Source organism: Pan troglodytes, chromosome 15 (assembly GCF_028858775.2).
Source record: "Pan troglodytes isolate AG18354 chromosome 15, NHGRI_mPanTro3-v2.0_pri, whole genome shotgun sequence".
Classification (NCBI taxonomy): domain Eukaryota; kingdom Metazoa; phylum Chordata; class Mammalia; order Primates; family Hominidae; genus Pan; species Pan troglodytes.
In genome coordinates, this window is record NC_072413.2 from 59,767,436 (window position 1) to 59,791,686 (window position 24,251).

The 24,251-nt window shown below is 39.0% G+C and overlaps 1 protein-coding gene across 1 annotated transcript in view; it reads left to right on the forward strand.

Annotated features, from left to right (window-relative positions):
• The window catches only part of SNAPC1 (small nuclear RNA activating complex polypeptide 1), a 33,049-nt gene extending 9,926 nt beyond the window's left edge, over window positions 1-23,123 (forward strand). Inside the window, exons 5-10 of the mRNA XM_003339262.4 lie at window positions 3,534-3,692; window positions 5,499-5,567; window positions 6,275-6,337; window positions 9,681-9,831; window positions 20,261-20,356; window positions 22,398-23,123. Of these exons, the coding sequence (XP_003339310.1) occupies window positions 3,534-3,692; window positions 5,499-5,567; window positions 6,275-6,337; window positions 9,681-9,831; window positions 20,261-20,356; window positions 22,398-22,432 (573 nt within the window). The 3' untranslated portion in view covers window positions 22,433-23,123. The remainder of the gene's footprint in view (window positions 1-3,533; window positions 3,693-5,498; window positions 5,568-6,274; window positions 6,338-9,680; window positions 9,832-20,260; window positions 20,357-22,397) is intronic.
• Window positions 23,124-24,251: the final 1,128 nt, after the last annotated feature.

A 24,251-nucleotide genomic window follows, 5' to 3' on the forward strand; every position in this document is an offset into this window, starting at 1 on the left:
GCTAATTTTAAAACATTTCTTGTAGAGACAAGGTCTTGCTATGTTGCCCAGGCTGGTCTTGAACTCCTGAGCTTGGGTGATCTTCCTACCTTGGCCTCCCACAGTGCTGGGATTATAGGCATGAGCCACCATGGTTGGCCGGTTTTAATTTTTCTGACTGTTGACCAATTTGGTGGTAGAATGTAAATATTTTTTCAACATATCTTTTTCAACATGCTTTTTCATTCTAAGCTCTTTTAAGTTGGGGTTGATGAACAAAGGTCTACTCTTTTAGAGTGAATAGAGAAGAGTATCAGAAGGGTCAGGCTATGAAATGCCTATACCTGGAAGCTTTTAGGAATGGAATAGTCTGTGAAGTTATCCTGGCTCTGTCGGATCTCTGGCTTGTGACATAATTGCTTTGAGAGCCTTGTCCCTTGATACTTCTGCTGGCTCTATTTCTTTTGTCCTAGCATAGCCTGTGATCCATTCTCACTGATAATTCTTAAATTTAATACTTTTAAATTTTCCTTCTACTGCCTGCAACTGCTATTAAGTCTTCATTTCAGAAGATCTGAATTCTGGTCATGATTCTGCCACTTGTTCTAGTTTTGTGGTTAAGAGGCATAATAAAATGAAAAGAGAACAGGATACTGAATCAAAACATTTGACTTCTAATTCTAGCCCGCTGCTATGTAAGTAGGACCTTGAGCAAATTATTTCATTTCTGTTTCTTCATTTATACAGTTATAATAATGGACATCGTGTGCTGAGTACTCACCATATGCCTGGAACTATGCTAGATGTTTTATGTATGTTATCTCACTAATTATCATAGTAACCCTGCAGAGGAGGTGGTATTTCCTTAGTTTTTTTTTTTTTTTTGAGATGGAGTCTCCCTCTGTCGCCCAGGCTGGAGTGCGATCTTGGCTCACTGCAAGCTCTGCTTCCTGGGTTCATGCCATTCTCCTGCCTCAGCCTGCTGAGTAGATGGGACTACAGGCGCCCGCCACCATGCCCAGCTAATTTTTTGTATTTTTTTAGTAGAGACAAGGTTTCACCGTGTTAGTCAGGATGGTCTTGATCTCCTGACCTCATGATCCGCCCGCCTCGGCCTCCCAAAGTGCTGGGATTACAGGCGCGAGCCACCATGCCTGGCCTTTTTTTTTTTTTATTTTTTAAGGCAGAGTTTCCCTCTTACTGCCCAGGCTGGAATGCAGTGGCACGATCTCGGCTCACTGCAACCTCCGCCTCCCCACCTCCCAGGTTCAAGCGATTCTCCTTCCTCCGCCTCCCGAGTAGCTCGGACAACAGGCACCCGCCACCATGCCTGGCTAATTTTTTGTATTTTTAGTAGAAATGGGGTTTCACCATGTTGGCCAGGGTGGTCTCGAACTCCTGACCTCAGGTGATCCGCCTACCTCGGCCTTCCAAAGTGCTGGGATTACAGGCATGAGCCATCGTGCCCGGCCCCCAGTTTTAAAAATAAGGAAACTGAGGTTTAGAGAAGTTAAGTAGTTTGTATAAGGTGAGGCACAATAAGGTACAGACACTATGTTTGAATGTCCAAGTCTATAAGGCTCCAAAGTCCATGCACTGTCTTTTATTTCTTATTTAATTTTCTTCTTCTTTTTTTTTTTTTTTTTAAAGGTGGGGGTCTTGCTTTGTTGCCTGAGTTGGCCTTCAATTCCTGGGCTCAAGCCGTCCTCATGCCTCAGGCTTCTGAGTAGCTGGGACTACAGGTGCACACTACTGTGCCTGGCTTCTTTAATCTTCTATAGTGCTTTACATTCTACTGAATACTTTCACCTGTATAAGCTTGTTTAATACTTAAACAATGGTGGGTTTGTTCATTTTGTACAAATGCGAAACGTGAACATGATTCTTAGGTTGAGGGACTTCCCCGTTGTCATCCACTGAGCATATGACAGAGCTCAGACTCAAAAATTAGATCTGACTGGTGGTCTTTCTCTATCACATGAAGTAAAAATAATGAGAGTATAGCCAATGTAAACTGTAAAGAGTTAGGGGCTCTCCATGTCTGGACACTGTTCTCCCATTGCAGATCCTGCATATATGAGCACTCACTCACCACTATTGATCAGTTTCTCATTTCTTTTTTTTTTTTTTTTTTTTTTGAGAGGCAGAGTTTCACTCTTGTTGCGCAGGCTGGAGTGCAATGGTGCGATCCTGGCTTACCGCAACCTCTGCCTCCCAGGTTCCAGTGATTCTCCTGCCTCAGCCTCCCGAGTAGCTGGGATTACAAGCATGTGCCACCACACCCGGCTAACTTTGTATTTTTAGTAGAGACGGGGTTTCTCCATGTTGGTCTGGCTGGTCTCGAACTCCAGACCTCAGGTGATCTGCCCACCTTGGCCTCCAAGAGTGCTGGGATTACAGGAGTCAGCCACTGTGCCTGGCCTAGTTTCTCATTTCTTGAACAGGTGTTGATTCTACCAAAATCTGGAAATGAATTGAGTGGTCTGAGTTAGGGATGACTCAGATGTTACAATGTCCATCTGTGATAGAAGTGTCAGTAGTTCTCTCTTGATCTTAGAGCCAAGTCCGTATGCCAGGTTTTCTTAAGTCCACCCTGTGGTATGCTGTCTTTTTCCTTACCCCACAGATCTGCCCATTTGGCTGGAGATTTTTGGAGGAAGAAGATCTAATAAATAATGCCACAAATGGTGTCATAAATCACCCTCTATTTCTTTCTTTTTTTTTTTTCTTGAGATGGAGTCTTGCTCTGTTGCCCCTGCTGGAGTGCAGTGGTGGTTCAATCTTGGCTCACTGCAACCTCCGCCTCCCGGGTTCAAGCAGTTCTCCTACCTCAGCCTCCCAGGTAGCTGGGATTACAGGCGCCCACCCCCATACCCGGCTAATTTTTGTATTTTTAGTAGAGACGGGGTTTCACCATGTTGGCCAGTCTGGTCTTGAACTCCTGATCTGGTGATCCTCCCACCTTGGCCTCCCAAAGTGCTGGGATTATAGGTGTGAGCCCCCACACCCAGCCTACCCTCTATATCTTTTAATCCTGAATGTTATCGCTGAAGCAATGGGGAAGCTTATGGGAACAGGCACATAGGTTTTGGGATTTCTGTGGCAGGTTGGATGAGAGTCGTTACATAGGAATTTCCAGCAGAGCATAAAGGACTATGTAAATATTCTTGATGTGACAATATGATATAAAAATATCTTAGTTATCAGGAGTGATATTTAATGATATGTCATGCTACAAATAATTGTGATATTCTAGAATGGAATTGTATGTTAACTGATTTGTCTTTCCCCAGTGTCTTCCCATAAGTGTATCTTATATCTTAGTTAATGTTTGTTGAGGTAAGTCAGTAAATCCATACCTCTGGAATCCACACCTCTATGTTAATGAAGTTGTACTATTTTGCTTACATGATTATGTTATTTTTAATATACTATAGCATGTTATTCCCTATCAACTGGAAGTCACTTTGGAAGGTGACTATTTTGTGTTGGTTTTGCCTTTTAGTTTCTCCTCAAAAAGTGAAGAAATAAAGGACTCATCTTTTTGCTTTTAGGAAATGCTGAATGTTCATGATCATTATCAGAACATGAAATGTGTAATTTCAGTTGATAAGTCCAAGCCAGATAAAGCCCTCAGCTTGATAAAGGATGATTTTTTTGACAATATTAAGAACATAGTTTTGGAGCATCAGCAGTGGCACAAAGACAGAAAGGTATGCAATCACTTGTTTGGTGCCTCACCATTGTATTTTACACGAATGTTTATCCGTGGATGATAATGTTGGGAGGCAGCCTAGTTTTAGAGGCTGTAATCCTGTGGAGCTAAGATTTAGAGGGCTTGGCTTTTCTAGTTCCACTTTTGCCACTTATTAGGTATGTGATGTTATTTAACCTGATAAATGGAGTATATATGTATTTTCTTTTTTTTTTTTTTTGGTAGAAGAGTAAATAATCTTGTTATACCTCAGATTTATTACAGACTTTATAATTTGGCATTTTTTAGGGGTTGCACACTCAGTCTTTGGGCTAAATCCTACACACAGATGTGTTTTGTTTGGCATAGTGTTGATTCTAACACTGTTTAAAATTTTTGAGTTAATTACCAAATTTAAGTATTTGTGAACTTCACCTAAAATTCTAGACATACAACGTCTCTTAAAATTCAGAAGGTCTGGTAACACTGATTCCACTTTGCTGCATGACAGCAGACAGTGGGACCTGAGTGGTGGCTTTTCCTACTGTGATAGGGCAGGTGTTTCTCTGTTTACACATTGTCTACCTGGTATGGTTTATCTTTTTGCAAGTCTCATCAACACAGATCTTCAACTTAGTTTATTTAACCAAAAGTATTGATGCTAGAGCTACCCATATTTCACATTAGCCTTTTCCAGCTAGAGAAACTTTTTTTACCCTGGAAACCTAAAGGCTAGCCTTGTGAAATTTACTTTTGAAACTATTACTCCATCTTATTTTAGTAAATCTAGGAAAAAAATTTTTTTTAAAGTAAGCAATTTCTGATTACTTACTATGTGTCTTGATAATGTGTTGGTGTTTTCACAAATGCCACACAGATACTGTTATCTATATATCGTCCTTCAGAAAGATTTCTTGCTACTTTTTCACTTTCTGTTATATAAAGGAAGCTGGCTCAAAACTTAATTTTAGAAAAGATAAACAAGGAAACTGATAAGAAGATGATAGTCTTGGGAAGAAGAAAATAACTTTATTCCTCTGCATTTATTTTAATGAGAGATAGCAAGTTCTAGAATGTTTGGATACTTTAAGTCCTACAAATAGGTTACACAAATGACTTAGGCATTTAATGTAAAAATTTGTTAGTATTCTTTATATATATGTATATAGACAGGGTCTTCTTGCTCTGTCACCCTGGCTGGAATGCAGTGGCATGACTACAGCTCACTGCAGCCTCAACCTCCCAGGCTTAAGTGATCCACCCACCTCAGCCTTCCGTGTAACTGGGTTTGCAGACACGTGCCACCATGCCCAACTAATTTTTTTTGTTTTTTGTAGAGACAGGGTCTTGCTATGTTGCCAGGGATAGAACCAGTTTAGTTTTAATTTTTTTTTTGTAGAGATGGGGTCTTGCTATGTTGCCCAGGCTGGTTTGGAACTCCCGGCCTCAAGCGATCCTCCCACCTCAGCCTCCCAAAGTATTAGGATTACAGGATTAGCCACCATGCATAGCCAGTATGCTCTTTTAATAGATAAACTCTCTTCAAAGAGCATTACTCCAAGCTCTGAAAACCTGAAGGAAAGGAAAATAAGCCCATTTTCTTACTACCACATTAGTTAGGAGGATTTAAGCATTTTGTTGATGAATTGTAGAACATTTTGATGTAATCTGATGTAATCTTAATGTTAGGTGGTATATAATGTGAATGATCTTTTAGTTTTTCATTTATTAAAAATGATTTCTCACCATTCTAAAATTGATTTGCAGTTAATTGAATTGTAAATTTGTGTGTGTGTATGTGTGTATGTATCTTTTTTGCTCTTAGAATCCATCCTTAAAATCAAAAACTAATGATGGAGAAGAAAAAATGGAAGGAAATTCACAAGAAACAGAGGTCAGAAAACTTTGCAATTCATATTATGTGTGGCTGTGATTCTGTATACTGAGCATTGTGACCCATGGTCAGTATTATAAGACATATAAGAGAAAATTCTGAATCATGCTTCTGTGAAAAGGTAGTTTGTTCTTTACTGGAAGCCTTGTGGAGGCCACATCAGGTGTAGGTTGGGAGAGAGGATGATAGTAGTTTTCCGCAGGGAAAGGAAAGCTTGACTATGGAAGGTGCCCTCAGTTCGTAGAGGATCAGGATCAGGCTTTTGTAATATATCTTTTCTCACTTGTCAGCCTTTCAACCAGTGTAGAGCCCAAGCTATTATACTATATACTGCTTCCTGCCCCCAGAGTTTTCATCCATCTTAGTGGATGAGACAAGGAGCCATCTTTGAGTATAGGCAGATGAGGAGGGAATGGCAGTTCAGGGCTCTGCCTGATCACCCAGGCTTTCATTCATACTGTCCTCCTTGAATCCTGAATGAAAATGATCCCTAACTATGGGGATGGTGTTATGGCACCTGCTACATCTGTGAGAGAATATGATGTATGTTTATGTGTGTGTACTCAATGTATACCCAATGTATGTTAGTTTCTTTTACCCTACATTGTGTCTGAAATCTTATTTCTGATAATAAATACTTGGGTATTCAGTTTTTCACCTAATGTTTGTGTGTTTTAACTTTTTTTTCCTTCTTATTTTACATCCAGAGATGTGAAAGGGCAGAATCATTAGCGAAAATAAAATCAAAGGCCTTTTCAGTTGTCATACAGGTAAGTTATTCTTTAATAAGGTAATTTGGAAATTGACTGCTTTTTAAATTATATTTCAATTTTTCATCAAAGTAGTAATACATGTACTTAGTTTTAAAAGTCAAATAATGCTAGAGAGATTATATAGCACAACAGTCCCCTTCTCTGCCACTTCCCACCCTTGTATTCCTAACCTTCAGAGACAGCATCTTTCACTTCTTCTCTTTTAGCAGTTTCTTCTAATATTTACCTGGAATTTTGATGCCATTTCCTTTATTGTCTTCCAGCTTCTAGTATTCCTGATTTTGGAAGGTTTTAGGTTTTGCTTTGTCCCTGGAGTTCTGAAATTTCATTTAATACATATAATGTAACTTGGTGTACATCTTTTTTATTTATTGCCCTTGGCACTCATGGTGACCTCCTTTCAATCTGATATCCTTCAGTTCTGAAGAAGTTTCTGTATTGTTTCTTTGATACAAATGTTCTTTCCTGCATCTTTTCTCTTCTTCAGCTTTTCTTATTTTTCTCTTCTATTTCCAGTCTCTGTCTCATTTTCTGTTTTCAGGGAGATTTCTTAGGCTTTTATCTTCTGAACCATTATATTGATTTAAAAAAATTTCCCCTGATATTTTTTCATTACCAGTACTTTTTTTTGTTCTCTGAATGTTTCTTGTTTTATTTTTTTTAAATGTATTTTTCTTTTTCACAGGATGCAATAACTTTTTCTCTTTAAGGATATTAACTACAGTTTTTTTTGATGGTTCCTCCCATTTCCTTTGAGTTCTTTTTTTTCTATTTGTTTGAACTCTTTCACTTTGTTGGTTTTTTTTTTTTTTTGAGACAGAGTTTTGCTCTTGTTGCCCAGGCTGGAGTGCAATGGTGCAATTTTGGCTCACTGCAACCTCCGCCTCCCAGGTTCAAGTGATTCTCCTGCCTCAGCCTCTCGAGTAGCTGGGATTACAGGCATGCATCACCACGCATGGCTAATTTTGTATTTTTAGTAGAGTTGGGGTTTCTCCATGTTCACCAGGCTGGTCTTGAACTCCCGATCTCAGGTGATCCACCTGCCTTGGCCTCCCAAAGTGCTGGGATTACAGGCGTGAGCCAGTGCACCTGGCCCATTTTGTTGGCTTTTTAAAAATGATTGAAGATCCTCAGATGTCTTTTCATATTTAAGGGTAGTCAAGAGGAGATCAGGAGCTTATCTAACCTCTAGATTTCTTTGTCTTGGAGCTAGTTATTTAGAGAGCAATCTTTCACTCCCTTGTCTAGGGGAGGAGGGTGGGAAATAAGCCCAGCTGCCAATGTTTTGGGAGCCTACAGAGAGAATCAGCCACGAGGCTCACCATTCCTTATGCAGGTTTCACTCAGCCCCTCTATTTTCAATAAGAGGCCTCATCTCCTTCCTCACCTACACCAGTTTCCTTTGAGCCCACATCCTTTCTCATTTAGCCTCTTCAGAGAGCAGGCCTTCTGTTTTGTACAGGAGATCAGTTGCCTAGCTCTGAGGTTGAGGAATGAGACACTATTCTTTATAGATTTTCAATGCACCTGCCTGTTTTTTCAGTCCCACCTCAGCCTTCCAAAGTGCTAGGATTACAGATGTGAGCCACTGTGCCCAGCCGTTTGCCCGTTTTTTAACGGGGTGGTTTTTTGTTTGTTGAATTAATTTTCTTATAGATTATGAATATTAGACCTTTATTGAATGCAAAGTTTGTGACTATTTTCTCTCATTCTGTAGGGTTGTCTGTTTACTCTGTTGTTTCTTTTGTTGTACAGAAGCTCTGTAGTTTAATTAGGTCTCACTTGTCAATTTTTGTTGTCAACTTTGTCAACCATCAGGTGGTCGTAGGTGTGTGGCTTTATTTCTGAGTTCTCTGTCCTGTTCCATTGGTCTATGTGTCTGTTTTTGTACCAGTACCATTCTGTTTTGGTTACTGTAGTGTGTCTGTGGTTTCTGCATCCATGGATTGAACCAATTGTGGATTGAAAATATTTGGAAAAAAAAAATGCATCTGTACCAAATATGTATGGACTTTTTTCCTTGCCATTATTCCTTGAATAATATGACAATCATTTACATAGTATTAGGTATTATAAGTAATCTAGAGATGATTGAAAGTATATGGGAGGAAGTGCATAGGTTATATGCAAATACTACACAATTTTATATCAGGAATTTGAGCTTCTCTGGATTTTGGTATCCGAAGGAAGTCCTGGAACTAATCCTCCGTGGATACTGAGAGACAGCTATACGTGGTTGCTTTTTAAGAATTGTTGGCCGGGCGCGGTGGCTCATGCCTGTAATCCCAGCACTTTGGGAGGCCGAGGTGGGCGGATCATGAGGTCAGGAGATCGAGACCATCCTGGCTAACACGGTGAAACCCCATCTCTACTAAAAATACAAAAAATTAGCCGGGCATGGTGGTGGGCGCCAGTAGTCCCAGCTACTCGGGAGGCTAAGGCAGGAGAATGGTGTGAACCCCGGGAGGTAGAGGTTGCAGCGAGCTGAGGTCGTGCCACTGCACTCCAGCCTGGGTGACAAAGCAAGACTCCCATCTCCAAAAAAAAAAAAAAAAAAAAAAGGACAGAAAAAAGAATTGTTAATACCTGTATTGCATATACAGCATTAACTGAAAATTCTTTGCTTAAGCAAGTAAGGGAATTCACCTACTGATGTAACAAAACAAATCCTTAGCCAGGATTGGCTAAAGATATCTGTGTCGCAGACAAAGCTATCATTAAGACTGGCCCTCCATTTTCACTGCCGTCAAGTGCTGTTTTCCTGACAGCTCCAGCCTTGCATGTTCCCAGCTTTAGCTTCCAAGGCAAGAAAGAATTTTTCCTTCTTAATAGTTAGACAATTCCAAAATAGCATTTCATTAGCCATGATACATACCACATACCCCGCCTGCTTGCCTCCCCACTCCCAACAAATTACCCTGGCCATGGGGATGTTAAACTCACTGTGGCCAGATCTGGGCCACATGGCCAAACCTGGAGCCAAGCGTGAAGTACTTCTACTTGGAATGCGTGGTAGTGCCTAAGGGAAATAAATTTATTAGAAGATGCCTCTACACCTTTGTTGCCTAACCATGCCAGATAATAGAACAACTTAATTTTAAGCCCATGTGAGTAGATGGTGATGACAGCTGCAGGAAACTTCATGTTATAAAAATAAGAGACTATTTACATGACACAGGTAGTTATAGTAAGCCAGCCAGGGGTAATAGTAAAGTACTTTATGACAGATATTTCTGTAAATCTTTCCTCATCTTTGATTGTACATTTTATCTTCCTCTCAATTACCTATCATTTGGATTCATTTTATAATTTGTTGGTTAATTGAATTGTAACTCTTAAGGCATCCAAATCAAGAAGGCATCGTCAAGTCAAACTCGACTCTTCTGACTCTGATTCTGCATCTGGTCAAGGGCAAGTCAAAGCAACTAGGAAAAAAGAGAAGAAAGAAAGATCGAAACCAGCAGGAAGGAAGATGTCTCTCAGAAACAAAGGTAACTTTTTAAAGTCTTACTAAGATTCAACAAAGGAGAATGGGTTTTATTTACAACTTTGCCTCATGTTTATTTCCTTGTTAAGAAGGATTAGATACTTGTTTGAGAACATTTTTGTGAGAATTAATATTAAAAATAAATTCTGTTAGATTCTTGGAATCTTATTGCTTGAAAGGGATCCTAGGAATCATATCAAATGTATCGTTTTATAGATGATGAAATTTTGGCCTGGCCGGGTGCTATGGCTCATGCCTGTAATCCCAGCACTTTGAGAGGCCTAGGTGGGCGGATCACTTGAGGTCAGGAGTTCAAGTCCAGCCTGGCCAACATGGTGAAACCCTGTTTCTACTAAAAATATAAAAGTCGGGCATGGTAGCGCATGCCTGTAATCCCAGCTACTTGGGAGGCTGAGGCACGAGAATTGCTTGAACCTGGAAGGCAGAGGTTGCAGTGAGCTGAGATCATGTCACTTCACTCCAGCATAGGTGACAGAGCAAGACTCTCAAAACAAACAAACAAAAAAAGAAATTTAGGCCTATACAGATTAAATAACTTGTCTAAAGTGATATATCAATTAATAGCTAGATAGTTATGAAATCAGTCTAGAATTATCCAGTGCATTTTTTTTTTTTTTTTGAGAGGGAGTTTTGCTGTTGTTGCCCAGGCTGGAGTGCAATGGGATGATCTTGGCTCACTGCAACCTCCGCCTCCCAGGTCCAAGCAATTCTCCTGCCTCAGCCTCCTGAGTAGCTGGGACTACAGGCACCTGCCACCACACCCAGCTAATTTTTTTTTGTATTTTTTTTAGTAGAGATGGGGTTTCACCATGTTGGCCAGGCTGGTCTTGGACTCCTGACCTCAGGTGATCCACTTGCCTTGGCTTCCCAAAGTGCTGAGATTACAGGCATGAGCCACCGCACGCGGCCTCCAGTGCATATTTTAGTAGTAATTTTTGTGTGCGAATCAAACTTATTTGTAGAATGAGATATAAATAATGCATTCTATAAACCATGTTTCTTTTTAGCTGTATTAAGATGTCCTTTTTCTTTGACACAGTGTATCTGTAAAATTACCTTTCTTCTTAAGGAAATTACTTTCGTATATATTTCAATAGTTTGGTTTGGTTTTTGTTTTGTTTTGTTTTGTTTTCTTGAGACAGAGTCTTGCTGTGTTGCCCAGGCTGAAGTGCAGTGGCGCGATCTCGGCTCACTGCAACCTCCGCCTCCCGGGTTCAAGTGATTCTCCTGTCTGAGCCTCCCAAGTAGCTGGGACTACAGGCGCCCACCACCACGCCTGGGTAATTTGTTTTTGTATTTTTAGTAGAGATGGGGTTTCACTATGTTGGCCAGGCTGGTCTTGAACTCCTGACTTCGTGATTCGCCCGCCTTGACCTCCCAAAGTGTTGGGATTACGGGCGTGAGCCACCGCACCTGGCAATAGTTTGGTTTTTTAAAAATTGTGTGAATAATGTATATGCACCCTACATAAATTTGGAATTTGATTAACAGGTTTACTTAAGGTGAGAAAAAAAGGAGCGTTAGAAACAGTAAATATTTAATGACTAATAATGAAATTCACTCTCAACTACTGCAGGTATATATGAAGATAAGTTAACAGCCTTTTAGCATTTTTTCCCCTATATTGAAGCAGTGGAGGGAGAACTGAAGTTAAATACCTTTAATATGTCCCAGATATGATTAAGTCATGTAACAGTAGCTTGAAGTGCACTGAGAATTCAGAGGAGATACCATATTTGTTAAGTATGATCAAGAAATCGTTCAAAAGGAGATTTTTCTACTTCCTTTCACAATGCTAAAGGATATTGTGAAGAAAATTGTTAGACTAAACTCACTTATGAGTATTACTGAAAAAATCCTAAGTCACATGTATCAAAAATAATCCTAGACACAAAAATACCTTGACTGAGTACACTTATTTCAGGATGCATTCAGAATCTATTAATATGATTTACCACATCAATAGGTTAAAGGGGAAAATGTGAATTTATTTTAATAGTTACCAAAGAAGACATTTGATAATATCCACCATCCATTCTTGATTTAAAAAAAAAAAATCCTCTAGATCAAGGAGTCAGCAAACAGTTTCTGTAAAGGGCCAGGTAGTAAATAGTTTAGGTTTTGTGAGCCGTGTTTCTGTCACAACTACTCAGCTCTACCATTGTAATGTGAAAGTAGCTATAGATAATACCAACACACATTAGTGTGGTTGTAGTCCAGTAAAACTGTATAAAAGCAGGTGGTTGGTCACATTTGGTCCAGGGGCCACAGTTTGTTAACTCCTGCCCTAGATAAAATAGAAGATTATTTCTTTAATCTTAAAAGTGTGTGTGTGCACTTGTGTATTAGATTACAAAGTGCCTCATGTTCAATGGTAATATGCAAGAAGTATCACAGTTTTATTTAACGTTGCTCTTAAAGAGCTAGTCAGTGTAATTAGATAAGAGAGTGAAGGGAGATATGACATCAGAAAGAGAGACTAGAAAATTATCATGATATGTGAATGATTTTATGCCTAAAAAAATTCTAAAGAGAATTTGCTGAAAAATAATTAGGAACAAAAATTTAGGGAGGTAAGGGTGACCACTGTAAACCTTACAAAGATTAAAAGGTGACCAAGGCAAAATTATAAATAATTTTATGCCAGTAAGTTAGGTAGCTTAAATAAAATGAATAAATTTATTAAGAGACACAAGTTTCCAGGCCGGGCGCGGTGGCCCATGCTTGTAATCACAGCACTTTGGGAGGCTGAGGCAGGTGGGTCACCTGAGGTTGGGAGTTCAAGACCAGCCTGGCCAACATGGAGAAACCCCGTCTCTACTGAAAATACAAAACTAGCTGGGCTTGGTGGCACATGCATGTAATCCCAGCTACTTGGGAGACTGAGGCAGAATTGCTTGAACCCGGGAGGCGGAGGTTGCGGTGAGCCAAGATCGCGCCAAGATGGAGCCTTTGCGCTCCAACCTGGGCAACAAGAGCGAAATTCTGTCTCAAAAATAAAAGAGAGAGACACAAGTTTCCAAAACTGATGGAAGAAATCTGAATAGTCTAATGTCTACTGAGACCCCAGAATATCTGAGACAGGTCTCAGTTGATTTAGAAAGTTTATTTTGCCTGGGTTAAGGATGTGCCTGTGATACAACCTCAGGAAGTCCTGAGACATGTGCCCAGTGTGGTCGGGATACAGTTTGCTTTTATACATTTTAGGGAGACATGACACATCATCAATATGTGTAAGTCGTACATTGGTTTGGTCTGGTAAGGCAACAAGTGGGGGCTTCCAGGTTAGAAGTAGGTAAGACAAAAAGTTGGATTTTTTGAGTCTTTGATGGCCTTCCACCTAATACAAATAATACGCAATTTACTCTGGCTCAATGAATCTGCATTTTCACATAAGCAATAGGGGAGAGGAAGCAATCAGATATGCATTTGTCTTAGGTGAGCCTCAGAGGGATCACTTTGAATAGAATGGGAGGCTGGTTTGCCCTAAGCAGTTCCCAGCTTGACTTTTCCCTTTAGCTTAGTGATTTTGGGGTCCGAAGATTTATTTTCCTCTCACACTGCTAAAGAAATTAAATTCCCAGGCTTCTCTGGAAATTTTAGCAAACATTTAAGAAAGGAGTGATCTAGATTCTTTCAGAAAATGCAAGAGGGAACACTTTGCAGCTTACTGACATTGCAAGAAAGAACTAAAGACCAATATCCCTTATCTTATCCAAAAAAAAATTCAAAATGGATTATGGACCTAAATTTGAAACCTAAATTATAAAACTTGTGAAAAAATATGTAGGAGAAAAATGTTTGTGTTCTTGGGTTGGGCAAGATTTTTAAATACATGACACAAAAACACAAGCAAATCATGAAATAAAAAAAACTGATAAATTGGCATTCTCAAAGTTACAATTTTTGTCTTCAAAAGACACTGTTAAGAAGATGAGAAGATAAGCCACAGACTGGGAGAAAATTTTTGCAAACTACTACGCTGATAAAGGTCTTGTATCCAAAATAGTAATATTTAAAGAAGTCTAACTCAATAAATATACAGCCCACCCAATGAAGAAATGGCTAAAACATTTCACCAAAGAAAAGATATGGATGGCAAATAATCATATGAAAAGATGCTCTGCATCTTTAGTTACTAGAGAAATGTAAATTAAAACCACAGTGACGCTCCACTAACCCCTGAATGGCAACAACAAAAAGACCCCACAAAGCAAAACAAAAATTGTGATGAAAAAAGCTGTTGAGGATTTGGAACAAGTGGAACCTGCATACTTTTCTGGTGTGAATCCAGAATGATGTGGTTACTTTAGAAAACTTGTAGTTTTTAAAAGGTAAACGTGTACTTACCATCCGACCCAGAAATTCTATTCCTTGGTATTTACTCAAGAGAAATGAACACTTAATGTTCACACAGAAATGTGTATGCAAAAGTTTATGTGGCTTTATTCATAATTGCAAGAACTGCAAACAGCCTAAAAATCCTTCCACTGCTGATTGGATAAACTGTGGCATATCCATGCAATGAAATACAACCCAGCAATAAAAGAGCTATCATACATCTAACAACATAGATGAATCTGAATTCAGTGTGCTCTGTGAAAGAAGACAGACACAAAAGGCTATATACTCTGTGATTCTATTTATATGACATTCTGGAAGAGGCAAATCTGTAGGGACAGAAAACATATATTTGGTTGCTGCGGACTTAGGGGTAGGGGAAGGTATTAAATGCACAGTGGCACAGAGAAACTTTTGGGGTGATGGAAATCTATATTTTCGTTGCAGTGGTAGATTGCACAGCCGTGCATTTGTCCAAACTTCTCTGTACAGCAAAAATGGGTGAATTTTATTGTATGTTAATAATACTTCAATAAACCTGACTGATGGCCAAACACGAACAAAAAGAGAGGACATAAGGAAAAGATTGTTTAGTTTGATTATATTTCAAAAATTAACTTCTGGTAGATTAAAATTTTTTTTTTTTTAAAAGAAAATGTTCAGCTGAATTAAATTTAAAGGAGTTTAATTGAGCAGTGAACATTTCGAGTATCGCACAGCCCCTAGAATCACGGCAGATTCAGAGACTCCAGTGCAGCCACGTGGTGGAAGAAGTATAGCCAATAAAAAGGAAATGAGGTACAGAAATCGGAAGTGAGGTACAGAACAGCTGGATTGGTTACAGCTCGGCATTTGCCTTATTTGAACACAGTTTGAAGACTCAGCAGTGTATGAATGGTTGAAGTACTGCCGCTGGGATTGGCCAAGTCTCAGCTATTGTTCAGGCACATACTCCTAAATTTGGTTTTCAATCTTGTCTACCTATTAAGCTACATTGCAGTTGGTCCACAAGGACTCAAATATAGAAGTACGGAGTCCTTCTCAGGCCATATTTAGTTCACTTTAACAGAAGTACCAAAGATAGTTAGGTTTAGAAACCCTCACAAGCACTTTTTATTAATTGCCTTCATATAGGCACAGCAACGTGATGAGCTGGCCAAGCTGCTTTCTTGAAGACCTGAAAAAAAATTTTTTTAATGTGGTTGGGGAACAAAGGAGGAACAAGAGCAAAATAGGAAAAGAAAGAAGTTAAATGAAATTAACTTTCATCTTGAATGTGTGACAGGTATAATTTATATCACCAATCATATCTTAATTAGTTGCTGAAAACAACTGTTTTGTAAATTCTGAAACTAACTGAAGGACAGGCTCTATAGTACATCTGAGATTTGTTAATGAATTTTCTCAGGGTGTTAGGGAGGATTTACCCATGAGAAAGAATAAAGTATTATAAAATGTGATCTGAATTCAGATCTCCATCATGGCTTAACTAATCCAGCTAAGGTATTGTAAATACTCTGAAGCAGAAGTAGTTACCTGAATAATAAAGACCCAAATGCTTACTTTGTAGTTTCTCATTAATCAAACGTTCATTTCCATACAGTGGAAGGGTATTTTTGATTTTACAGTTTTTCAAAAAGAGGAGCCTTCAGTTCCATAAAAGGCAAAAGATCTTACAAATCCATTTGCACATATGATACTGTTAAAATTTCTAATTGTAAAAGAGCTTTTATAAATAAATAAGAAAAGGGCCACCACCCAGTAGAAAAATAGCTTAGGACATGAACAGGCAATAACAAATGCAGGCAGACAGTCAGTGCATATAGGAAATAATTGAATTTCATTTATAATTAAAGATATATAAATTAAAACATGATTTTTATATTATTTGATAAAGATTAAAGATTATACCCATTGATAATGAAAGTGTGAGGAAATAAAATCTCAGTTTAAGTGGGAGAGTAAATTGGCACGTTCTTTTCATAGAGCAATTTAGAATCATGTCAAAATTTTAAATGTACATGCTTTTTAGAATTGCTAGGAATTTATTCTGTACAAATCGTAAATATAAAAGGAAATTCATTGCAGGATTATTTGAAATGGCAAACTGTAAACAACTCAAATGTATAATGGGTAAATAAAATTATTGTCAGTCCATACAAAGGAATACTTTGCAGTTACTAAAAAGCTAGGGAGGCTGGGCACGGTGGCTGACGCCTGTAGTCCCAGCACTTTGGGAGGCCGAGGCAGGCAGATCACAAGGTCAGGAGTTCAAAACCAGCCTGGCCAATATGGTGAAACCCCGCCTCTACTGAAAATACAAAAATTAACTGGGTGTGGTGGCAGGCGCCTATAGTCCCAGCTACTTGGGAGTCTGAGGCAGGAGAATCACTTGAACCCAGGAGACGGAGGTTGCAGTGAGCCAAGATAGCGCCACCGCTCTTCAGCCTGGGTGACAGAGCAAGACTCCGTCTCAAAAAAAAAAAAAAAAGGCTAGGGAAAGCTCTGTTGTATTATGAAAGTATATCCAAAATATATCGACTAAAAATAAAACACAACATTATACATTTCATAGTGAAAAGGCTTTTTAAAAAAGTATGATCTCGTTTCTATTAATAAAAAAATATACATACATACACACATGAACATAATATATAGCACTGAAGAAATCTAGATGTGTATGAAGTATTACCAGTGGTTAATTTTCAAGGATAGTATAATGAGAAACTACCCATAAATGTCTGTAACGTTTGGATTTTGTATAACCAAGTGTTACTTTAGTAATCAGTAGAAATCCAAAGACCTTTTTACAAATAAGGTAAACATAATTTCATAGACTCAGACAAGTAGAGGGACTGGTGTGAAAAAGGCAAAGTAGCTGGGAAGTATAGAGTGAGGGGTCCATTTAGGCTGGATTGTAAAGGGGATATGTTGGGGAGTTAAATGTTAAAAGTGCTGGAAAAATATGTTGAGGATTGTATTGTGACCAGGCCTTAAATGTGGAATCAAGAAGTTTACACTTCAATTGGTAGGCAGAGGGGGAGTCAACTGAAACTTTAGAGCAAGAAAGTGGCATGCCCAAAGTTTTCCTTGAAGAAAATCAGTCTGGGAGTAGAATGGTAGGTAGCTGGGAACAAACTGAAAATAGGAACACTAAGTAGAGGGCTGTTGCGGTAGTTCAGATTTAGGAGTAACGAGCGTGTGCCACATGGTTGTAGGAATTAGAGAAGCAAGGCTAACAGACGTAAGAGCAAATACGGAGACTAGTGGAGAGGGGTGAGACAAGAATGCTTAATGTCTGAGCACCTGGGAGGATATTTGTGTCCTTGCTGGAGAAATACAGTGACACAATAAAGATTTCATTGGGGGGAGAATTCGCTCCAGTCCGCCTTTCCAGACTGATTTCTGTAATAATTGCTTGGTGTATTAATGGGTGCTCAGTATATTGATGGAATTTACTTAAGCTTATGTTATTTAAGCTTTAATTATGTGCTCACCATTCCTCGAATATAACATGCATGTTGACAGGACATTGGTAATACCAGTGCTATGATGGACGAAGATGATAGCAACTACCATTTATTAACACTTTTTTTTGAGATGGAGTGTTGCTCTGTCACCCAGGCTGGAGTGCAGTGGCACGATCTCGGCTCACTGCAACCTCCACCTCCTGGGTTCAAGCGATTCTCCTGCCTCAGCCTCCCCACTAGCTGTGATTACAGGCGCTCGCCACCACGCCTGGCTGATTTTTGTATTTTTAGTAGAGACGGGGTCTTACCATGTTGGCCAGGTTGGTCTCGAACTCCTGACCTTAAATAATCCACCCACCTCAGCCTCCTAAAGTGCTGAGATTACAGGCGCAAGCCACCGCACCCGGCTATGTAACACTTTTTATCTGACCAACTTTTTCTCACATGTCCAAGACCTTCTAGATAATACATAGCAGAACTGAAACTGGAACGAGTCTGTCTGAATCCAAGCCTGATTCTTTAACTGTCATACTGTGCTACCTCCCAGGTCACTGGAGGTGTGGATCTGGAGCTCAGATTAGACATACACTTAAGTAAATTTGTTGTTAGTTGCATTCTAGCTGCCTGACTAGTAATCATTTGTTTGGATAATCAGTAATGGTCTATTACTGATCATTGCACCCCACACATTTAGCTTTGAGCATAGTAAAACTGCCCACCTGAGACCTTCTAGGGAGTTAGTTTTATGGATAATTGAGGTTAATGATTACAATGTTGAAATTTACTTTTTTGTTCCCTCCCGAGATGGAGTCTTGCTCTGTCGCCCAGAGCTGGAGTGCAGTGGTGCGATCTCGGCTCACTGCAACCTCCGCCTCCTGGGTTCAAGCAATTCTCCTGCCTCAGTCTCCGGGTAGCTGGGATTACAGGCACCCACCACCATGCCCAGCTAATTTTTGTATTTTTAGTAGAAGCAGGGTTTCACCATGTTGGCCAGACTGGTCTCGAACTCCTGACCTTGTGATCCACCCACCTCAGCCTCCCAAAGTGCTGGGATTACAGGCATGAGCCACCACCCCCAGCCAAAATTTACTTTTTAAAAATTTAATTATTTTTGGCTATCTTTCTCAAATATATTGCATCCTCTTTTATATGTTTCCTTTTTTCTACATTTATCATTTTTGTAATTATAAATATATTAAAGTCAAATATATTTTATGCTCTTATTTTCTGGAACACTGTATCCTTAACATAATTTAATTTTCTCCTGACAAGTCATGGTCACCATCATGAGGATTATGTTACTGGGTTTTATAATGTAATGATTCTATCAAGAAATAGGCCGGGCACGGTGGCTCACGCCTGTAATCCTAGCAGTTTGGGAGGTCGAGGCAGGTGGATCACTTGAGGTCGGGAGTTTGAAACCAGCCTGGCCAGCATGGTGGAACCCCCATCTCTACTACAAATACAGAAATTAGCTGAGCGTGATGGCATTCACCTGTAGTCCCAGCTACTCAGGAGGCTGAGGCATGAGAATCATTTAAGCCTGGGAGGCGGAGGTTGCAGTGAGCTGAGATTACGCCACTGTACTCCAGCCTGGGCTACAGAGAGAGACTCTGTCTCAAAAAAAAAAATAGCTTAAGTGTGCGGCAGTTTATATTAAATGGCTTCATGCCACAAGGCTTTGTTCTTATGTCTTTTTAAAAAAAGAAAATAGTGTTTCTGTTACACGTATTGTAGTGAACATCTTTCTGTTCTCAGTGTGCAGGCTCAGGAGGCAGAGGCAGGAGAATTGCTTGAACCCAGGAGGCAGAGGTTGCAATGAGCCAAGATCGCGCCACTGCACTGCAGCCTGGGTGACAGAGTGAGACTCCATTAAAAAAGAAAAAAAAAAAAAGCAAGATATAACATATCAAATGATAAAAGTGTTGGGGCAAAGAAAAACAGCATAAAAAATAGTCACTGTTTATGGGGGTTGCTTTTGGGACATGGAAATTGTGTGCTAAATGGTACTTGATATGACAATGGTATCTGATAAATTTGGTTGGGATACTTCTTCAGGTAACAGAAGGTTGATGTAGAGAACCTCTAGTGTTGATGTAGAGAACCTCTAGTGTTTTTGAAAATGGAAAGTCAATCGCAAATTATGACTAGAGGAATATATCTTGTAGAGCATATGTGGTGAGAAAAGAAAGTATGTTCACATCCAAAAGTAAGGCTGTTAAACTCAAAAATTACATTTGTAATTAATTTAATAAAGTTGAAGTAACATATGTGATTATTCTTTGATGGCTGCAGATATAACCCCTGTCATGTGTGATAAAGATTAAATATGGTATTTGTGTTTGGCTAATTTTGTTTATTCCTTTTTTCTCTGTTTTCTGTAGTGGAAGAACTAGAGACTATTTTCAAAGTATAAATACAAATATGTTAGTATTTGAAAAAATATAGGTATTCTAGAATGCGTATTTCTGTTACCATTACAGTTTCAGTTTTTACATGTCTAATTTTTATGCTGTAATAATGACAGTTTTTGTAAAATGTTTTCTCAAAGATTATAATATTCTTTGCTTTCATATAAAATCATTTTCTAAATATTTCTAGGCAATGTGCAGAATATACACAAGGAAGATAAACCTTTAAGTCTGAGTATGCCTGTAATTACAGAAGAAGAAGAGAATGAAAGTTTGAGTGGAACAGGTACAGATAAAATTTGGTCAAACTAGTCAAGTAAACTAACTTATACTCGTAGAGCATCAAGGTTTAGAACCCTTGAGGAACATGACAGTTTGCTGTGTGTTCTTGTGATCCTTTCATCTTTGACCCATTGGAGAATTTCAGTATTAGTCATATCATTAATGACATCTCAAAGTCAGGGATAATACAATAAATGAATGGTATGGATACCCATTAGGTATCCTATCAGTTTCATCTTTGTAGAGATGTCTCTGTCAGACCTCTGACCTGCTTTCATCTGGACAGTGTTCCAGTACTTCTAATCCTGACTGCTGCTCTCTTCCAGGAATTTGTTTTCTTTATTTTTTTTTCATGAGACAGGGTCTTGCTGGGTTGCCCAGGCTGGAGTGCGGTGACTCGATCACAGTGACTTACTACAGCTTCGACCTCCCCGGCTCAGGCTATCCTCCCCTCCCGCCTCAGCCTCTTGAGTCACTGGGACTGAAGGCACATGCCACCATGCCTGGCTAATTTTTGTATTTTTTGTAGAGACAGGGTCTCACTGTGTTGCCTAGGCTGGTCTCAAACTCCTGGGCTCAAGTGATCCACTTGCCTCAGCCTTCCAAAGTACTGGGATTACAGGCATGAGCCACTGTGCCTGGCTTAGGAATTTGTTTTCATCTTAATTTGTTTTTTTACTTGTCTTTTCTCTTTTTCTTTTTCTGCCATTTCCCTTTTGTTTTTCACTGGTGGGGAATATTTTTTTTTTCTTTTCTTTTCTTTTCTTTTTTTTTTTTTTTGAGACAGAGTCTTGCTCTGTCACCCAGGCTGGAGTGCAATGGCGTGATCTCAGCTCACTGCAAACACCATCTCCCAGGTTCAAGCGATTCTCCTGCCTCAGCCTCCCAAGTAGCTGGGATTACAGGCACCCACCATCATGCCCGGCTCATTTTTGTATTTTTGTAGAGATGGGGTTTCACCGTGTTGGCCAGGCTGGTCTTGAACTCCTGACCTTAAGTGATCCGCTTGCCTTGGCTTCCCAAAGTGCTGGGATTACAGGCGGGAGCCACTGCACCCGGCCGGAATATTTCTTTTTGCCACATCTTTTGTAATTTTCATGTTTTTGTGTTTTCTATTACTTTCTTTGCTTTTAATGATCAGTAAACTTTAGGTTCGTGCTGTTTCTAGGTGGACAATTATTCGAGTGTTGGTTCTGGCATCTGCTGTGGTAGCCAGAATGATGTGTGGTACTGGTGTTTTGGGTTACATTTCTAGGTTTAATTGAAATGAAATTGAAATCTTAGTCATTTTCTTCTTCTTAGTACTGGCCTAAATACCTTTGAGATCTAGTACCCTGGGTTCATATAATTATAGGGAGGGTGTACCCATATGAAACAACTTCACAGTAACTTATTATTAATTAGGATTTAGAATGACTAAGGGCCACTATCTCAATAGATTGATATTGCAATAGGATTGAGATCTTACTACCTTAATGGAGGTAGTATTTTTTGTTGTTATGTGTTTTTTTGTTTGTTTGTTTGTTTGTTTTGAGATGGAGTCTCGCTCTGTCGTCCAGGCTGGAGTGCAGTGGCACGATCTTGGCTCACTGCAACCTCCACCTCCTGGGTTCAAGCAATTCTCCTGCTTCAGTCTCCTGAGTAGCTGGGACTATAGACATGTGCCACCACGCCCGGCTAATTTTTTGTATTTATTTTAGTAGAGATGGGGTTTCACCATGTTAGCCAGGATGGTCTCGATCCCCTGACCTCATGATTCACCCACCTTAGCCTCCCAAAGTGCTGGGATTATAGGCATGAGCCACTGCACCTGGCCGATAGTATGTTTTAAACTGCTGTATCATTTTGAAGAAAAAATTCTTGAATATGTCAGGTTTAAGATTTTTTTGTTGTGTCTTTGCTGTGAGGGCATTCTTATTGTGTTGTACCAGTTAGATGTCTATGTAGTTGAAATGTATATTATCAATTAGGTATTATCATGTAAGTGTCAGTTGTTTTTTTTTTTGTTTTTAGATCTGACTGACTTTTAAACTTTATGTCTTTAGAGTTCACTGCATCCAAGAAGAGGAGAAAACACTGAACAAAGAGCCTGGTGTAGTTTTTAATTTTGAGTTTTCTGACAGAAGAAAAGATTGATATTTTGTGTATTGAACAGGAAGACTGCCAGTATTAAAAAAATCCTTCTGGGAATCTGTAGGTTATTTCTTGGAAATTGCAATACGTAGTTCTAGAATAAAAGTACAAAAAATTAGAATAAGAATTCTTTAACATTTTCTTTAATGATTTGCATAAATGGAGATAAAACTTGTATTTAGTATGTAATAGAAAAAATTCTGTTATTCGCAGATTGTTACTATTTCCTATAACGTTTTGTGATACTATACTGTCCTAGTACAGTCTGGTAATACTATTCTATTTTATTTAAAATATTTTTTATTAAAATATTAATGTTTATTACATGCAAATAACTAATTATTTTGTATCTACAGTCGGATAATGGATTTTTTATTTTGTATATTTCTATTTTGTATATTGTTAAGTGCAATAAAGTTTTTGCCTTGTTTTATTTTTTAATACATAAAACTTACATTCTCATAACATGTGATTGATAACTTAGGAAGTTCACAATGTATTTTCTACTTGTGCAATTAAATATTCTTTAGTGCTTGTTTATTATTACTAAATACTAATTAACTGAGTACTAACAAGTACTTAAATACTAATGTATTAAGTATTTAAGTACTTTCTAATAAAATCTTTAATAATGTAAATTTCAGAATGTGTCTCTGGTACAGAATAGTTGATATTCACAGAAAAAAAAAATCTGTAGCTTCATGAATATGCCACTCTGTTAATTTCTTGTTCCAGACATTTTAATAGAGATTGCTTGAGCCATGTTGTTTGAGTTGCTGCCAATAGCAGACCATATCCCTATCATGTTGTTGGCTCAACGGTTTTTTTTTTTCCCCTAATAGAGATGGAGTATCGCTATGTTGCTCAGGCTGGTCTTGAACTCCTGGGCTCAAGCTATCCTCCTGCCTCAGCCTCCCAAAGTACTGGGATTATAGGTGTGAGCTACTGTACCCAGCCTTAACCTGTTTCACAGTTGATTATACTTCATGCTGTTTTCCAGCATGGTATTATTAAGGGATTTAAAGTTTGGGTTGCATGCCTGTAATCCCAGCATTTTGGGAGGCCGAGGTGGGCGGATCACGAGGTCAGGAGATCGAGACCATCCTGACTAACACAGTGAAACCCCGTCTCTAATAAAAATACGAAAAATTAGCCAGGCTTGGTGGCGGGCGCCTGTAATCCCAGCTACTCGGGAAGCTGAGGCAGTAGAATGGTGTGAACCCAGTGAGCTGAGATCGTGCCACTGCACTCCAGCCTGGGCAACAGAGTGAGACTTCGTCTCAAAAAAAAAAAAGTTTGGGTTGAAGATCAAATTCGTGATATCTCTATATCTAATCTTTAAAAATCAGAATGCTAATGCTGACCCAAATAAAATTTTCATTTATTAGCATTCATGCAGTCACAATTGTTTCCTTTGACTTCAAATATATTTGGTCATAGAGGGGGCAGTTTTCATAATGTAGACATTAGGTGGAGCATCTTGGATTTAAACATTCTAGGGTTGGGGTGTAGGTCCATTATTGGCCCCAGTTGATATACTAGGTTGTTTGCCAGAACTTTTCTGACTGTTAAAAGTTTATAGACATTGTACAGCTAACACACTGAGTTGCCCTCTCTTTTTTCATAACTGTACTTATAAAATACATGCTATTGTTTCACTTGTACCTCAAGATGATTAGTGCCCTGCCCCCATTCACAAAGTTAGTAAGTCATGCTTCTGAGTTATAAACACAGGGCTCAGTCTTATAATTTCAGTTTTTTTATAT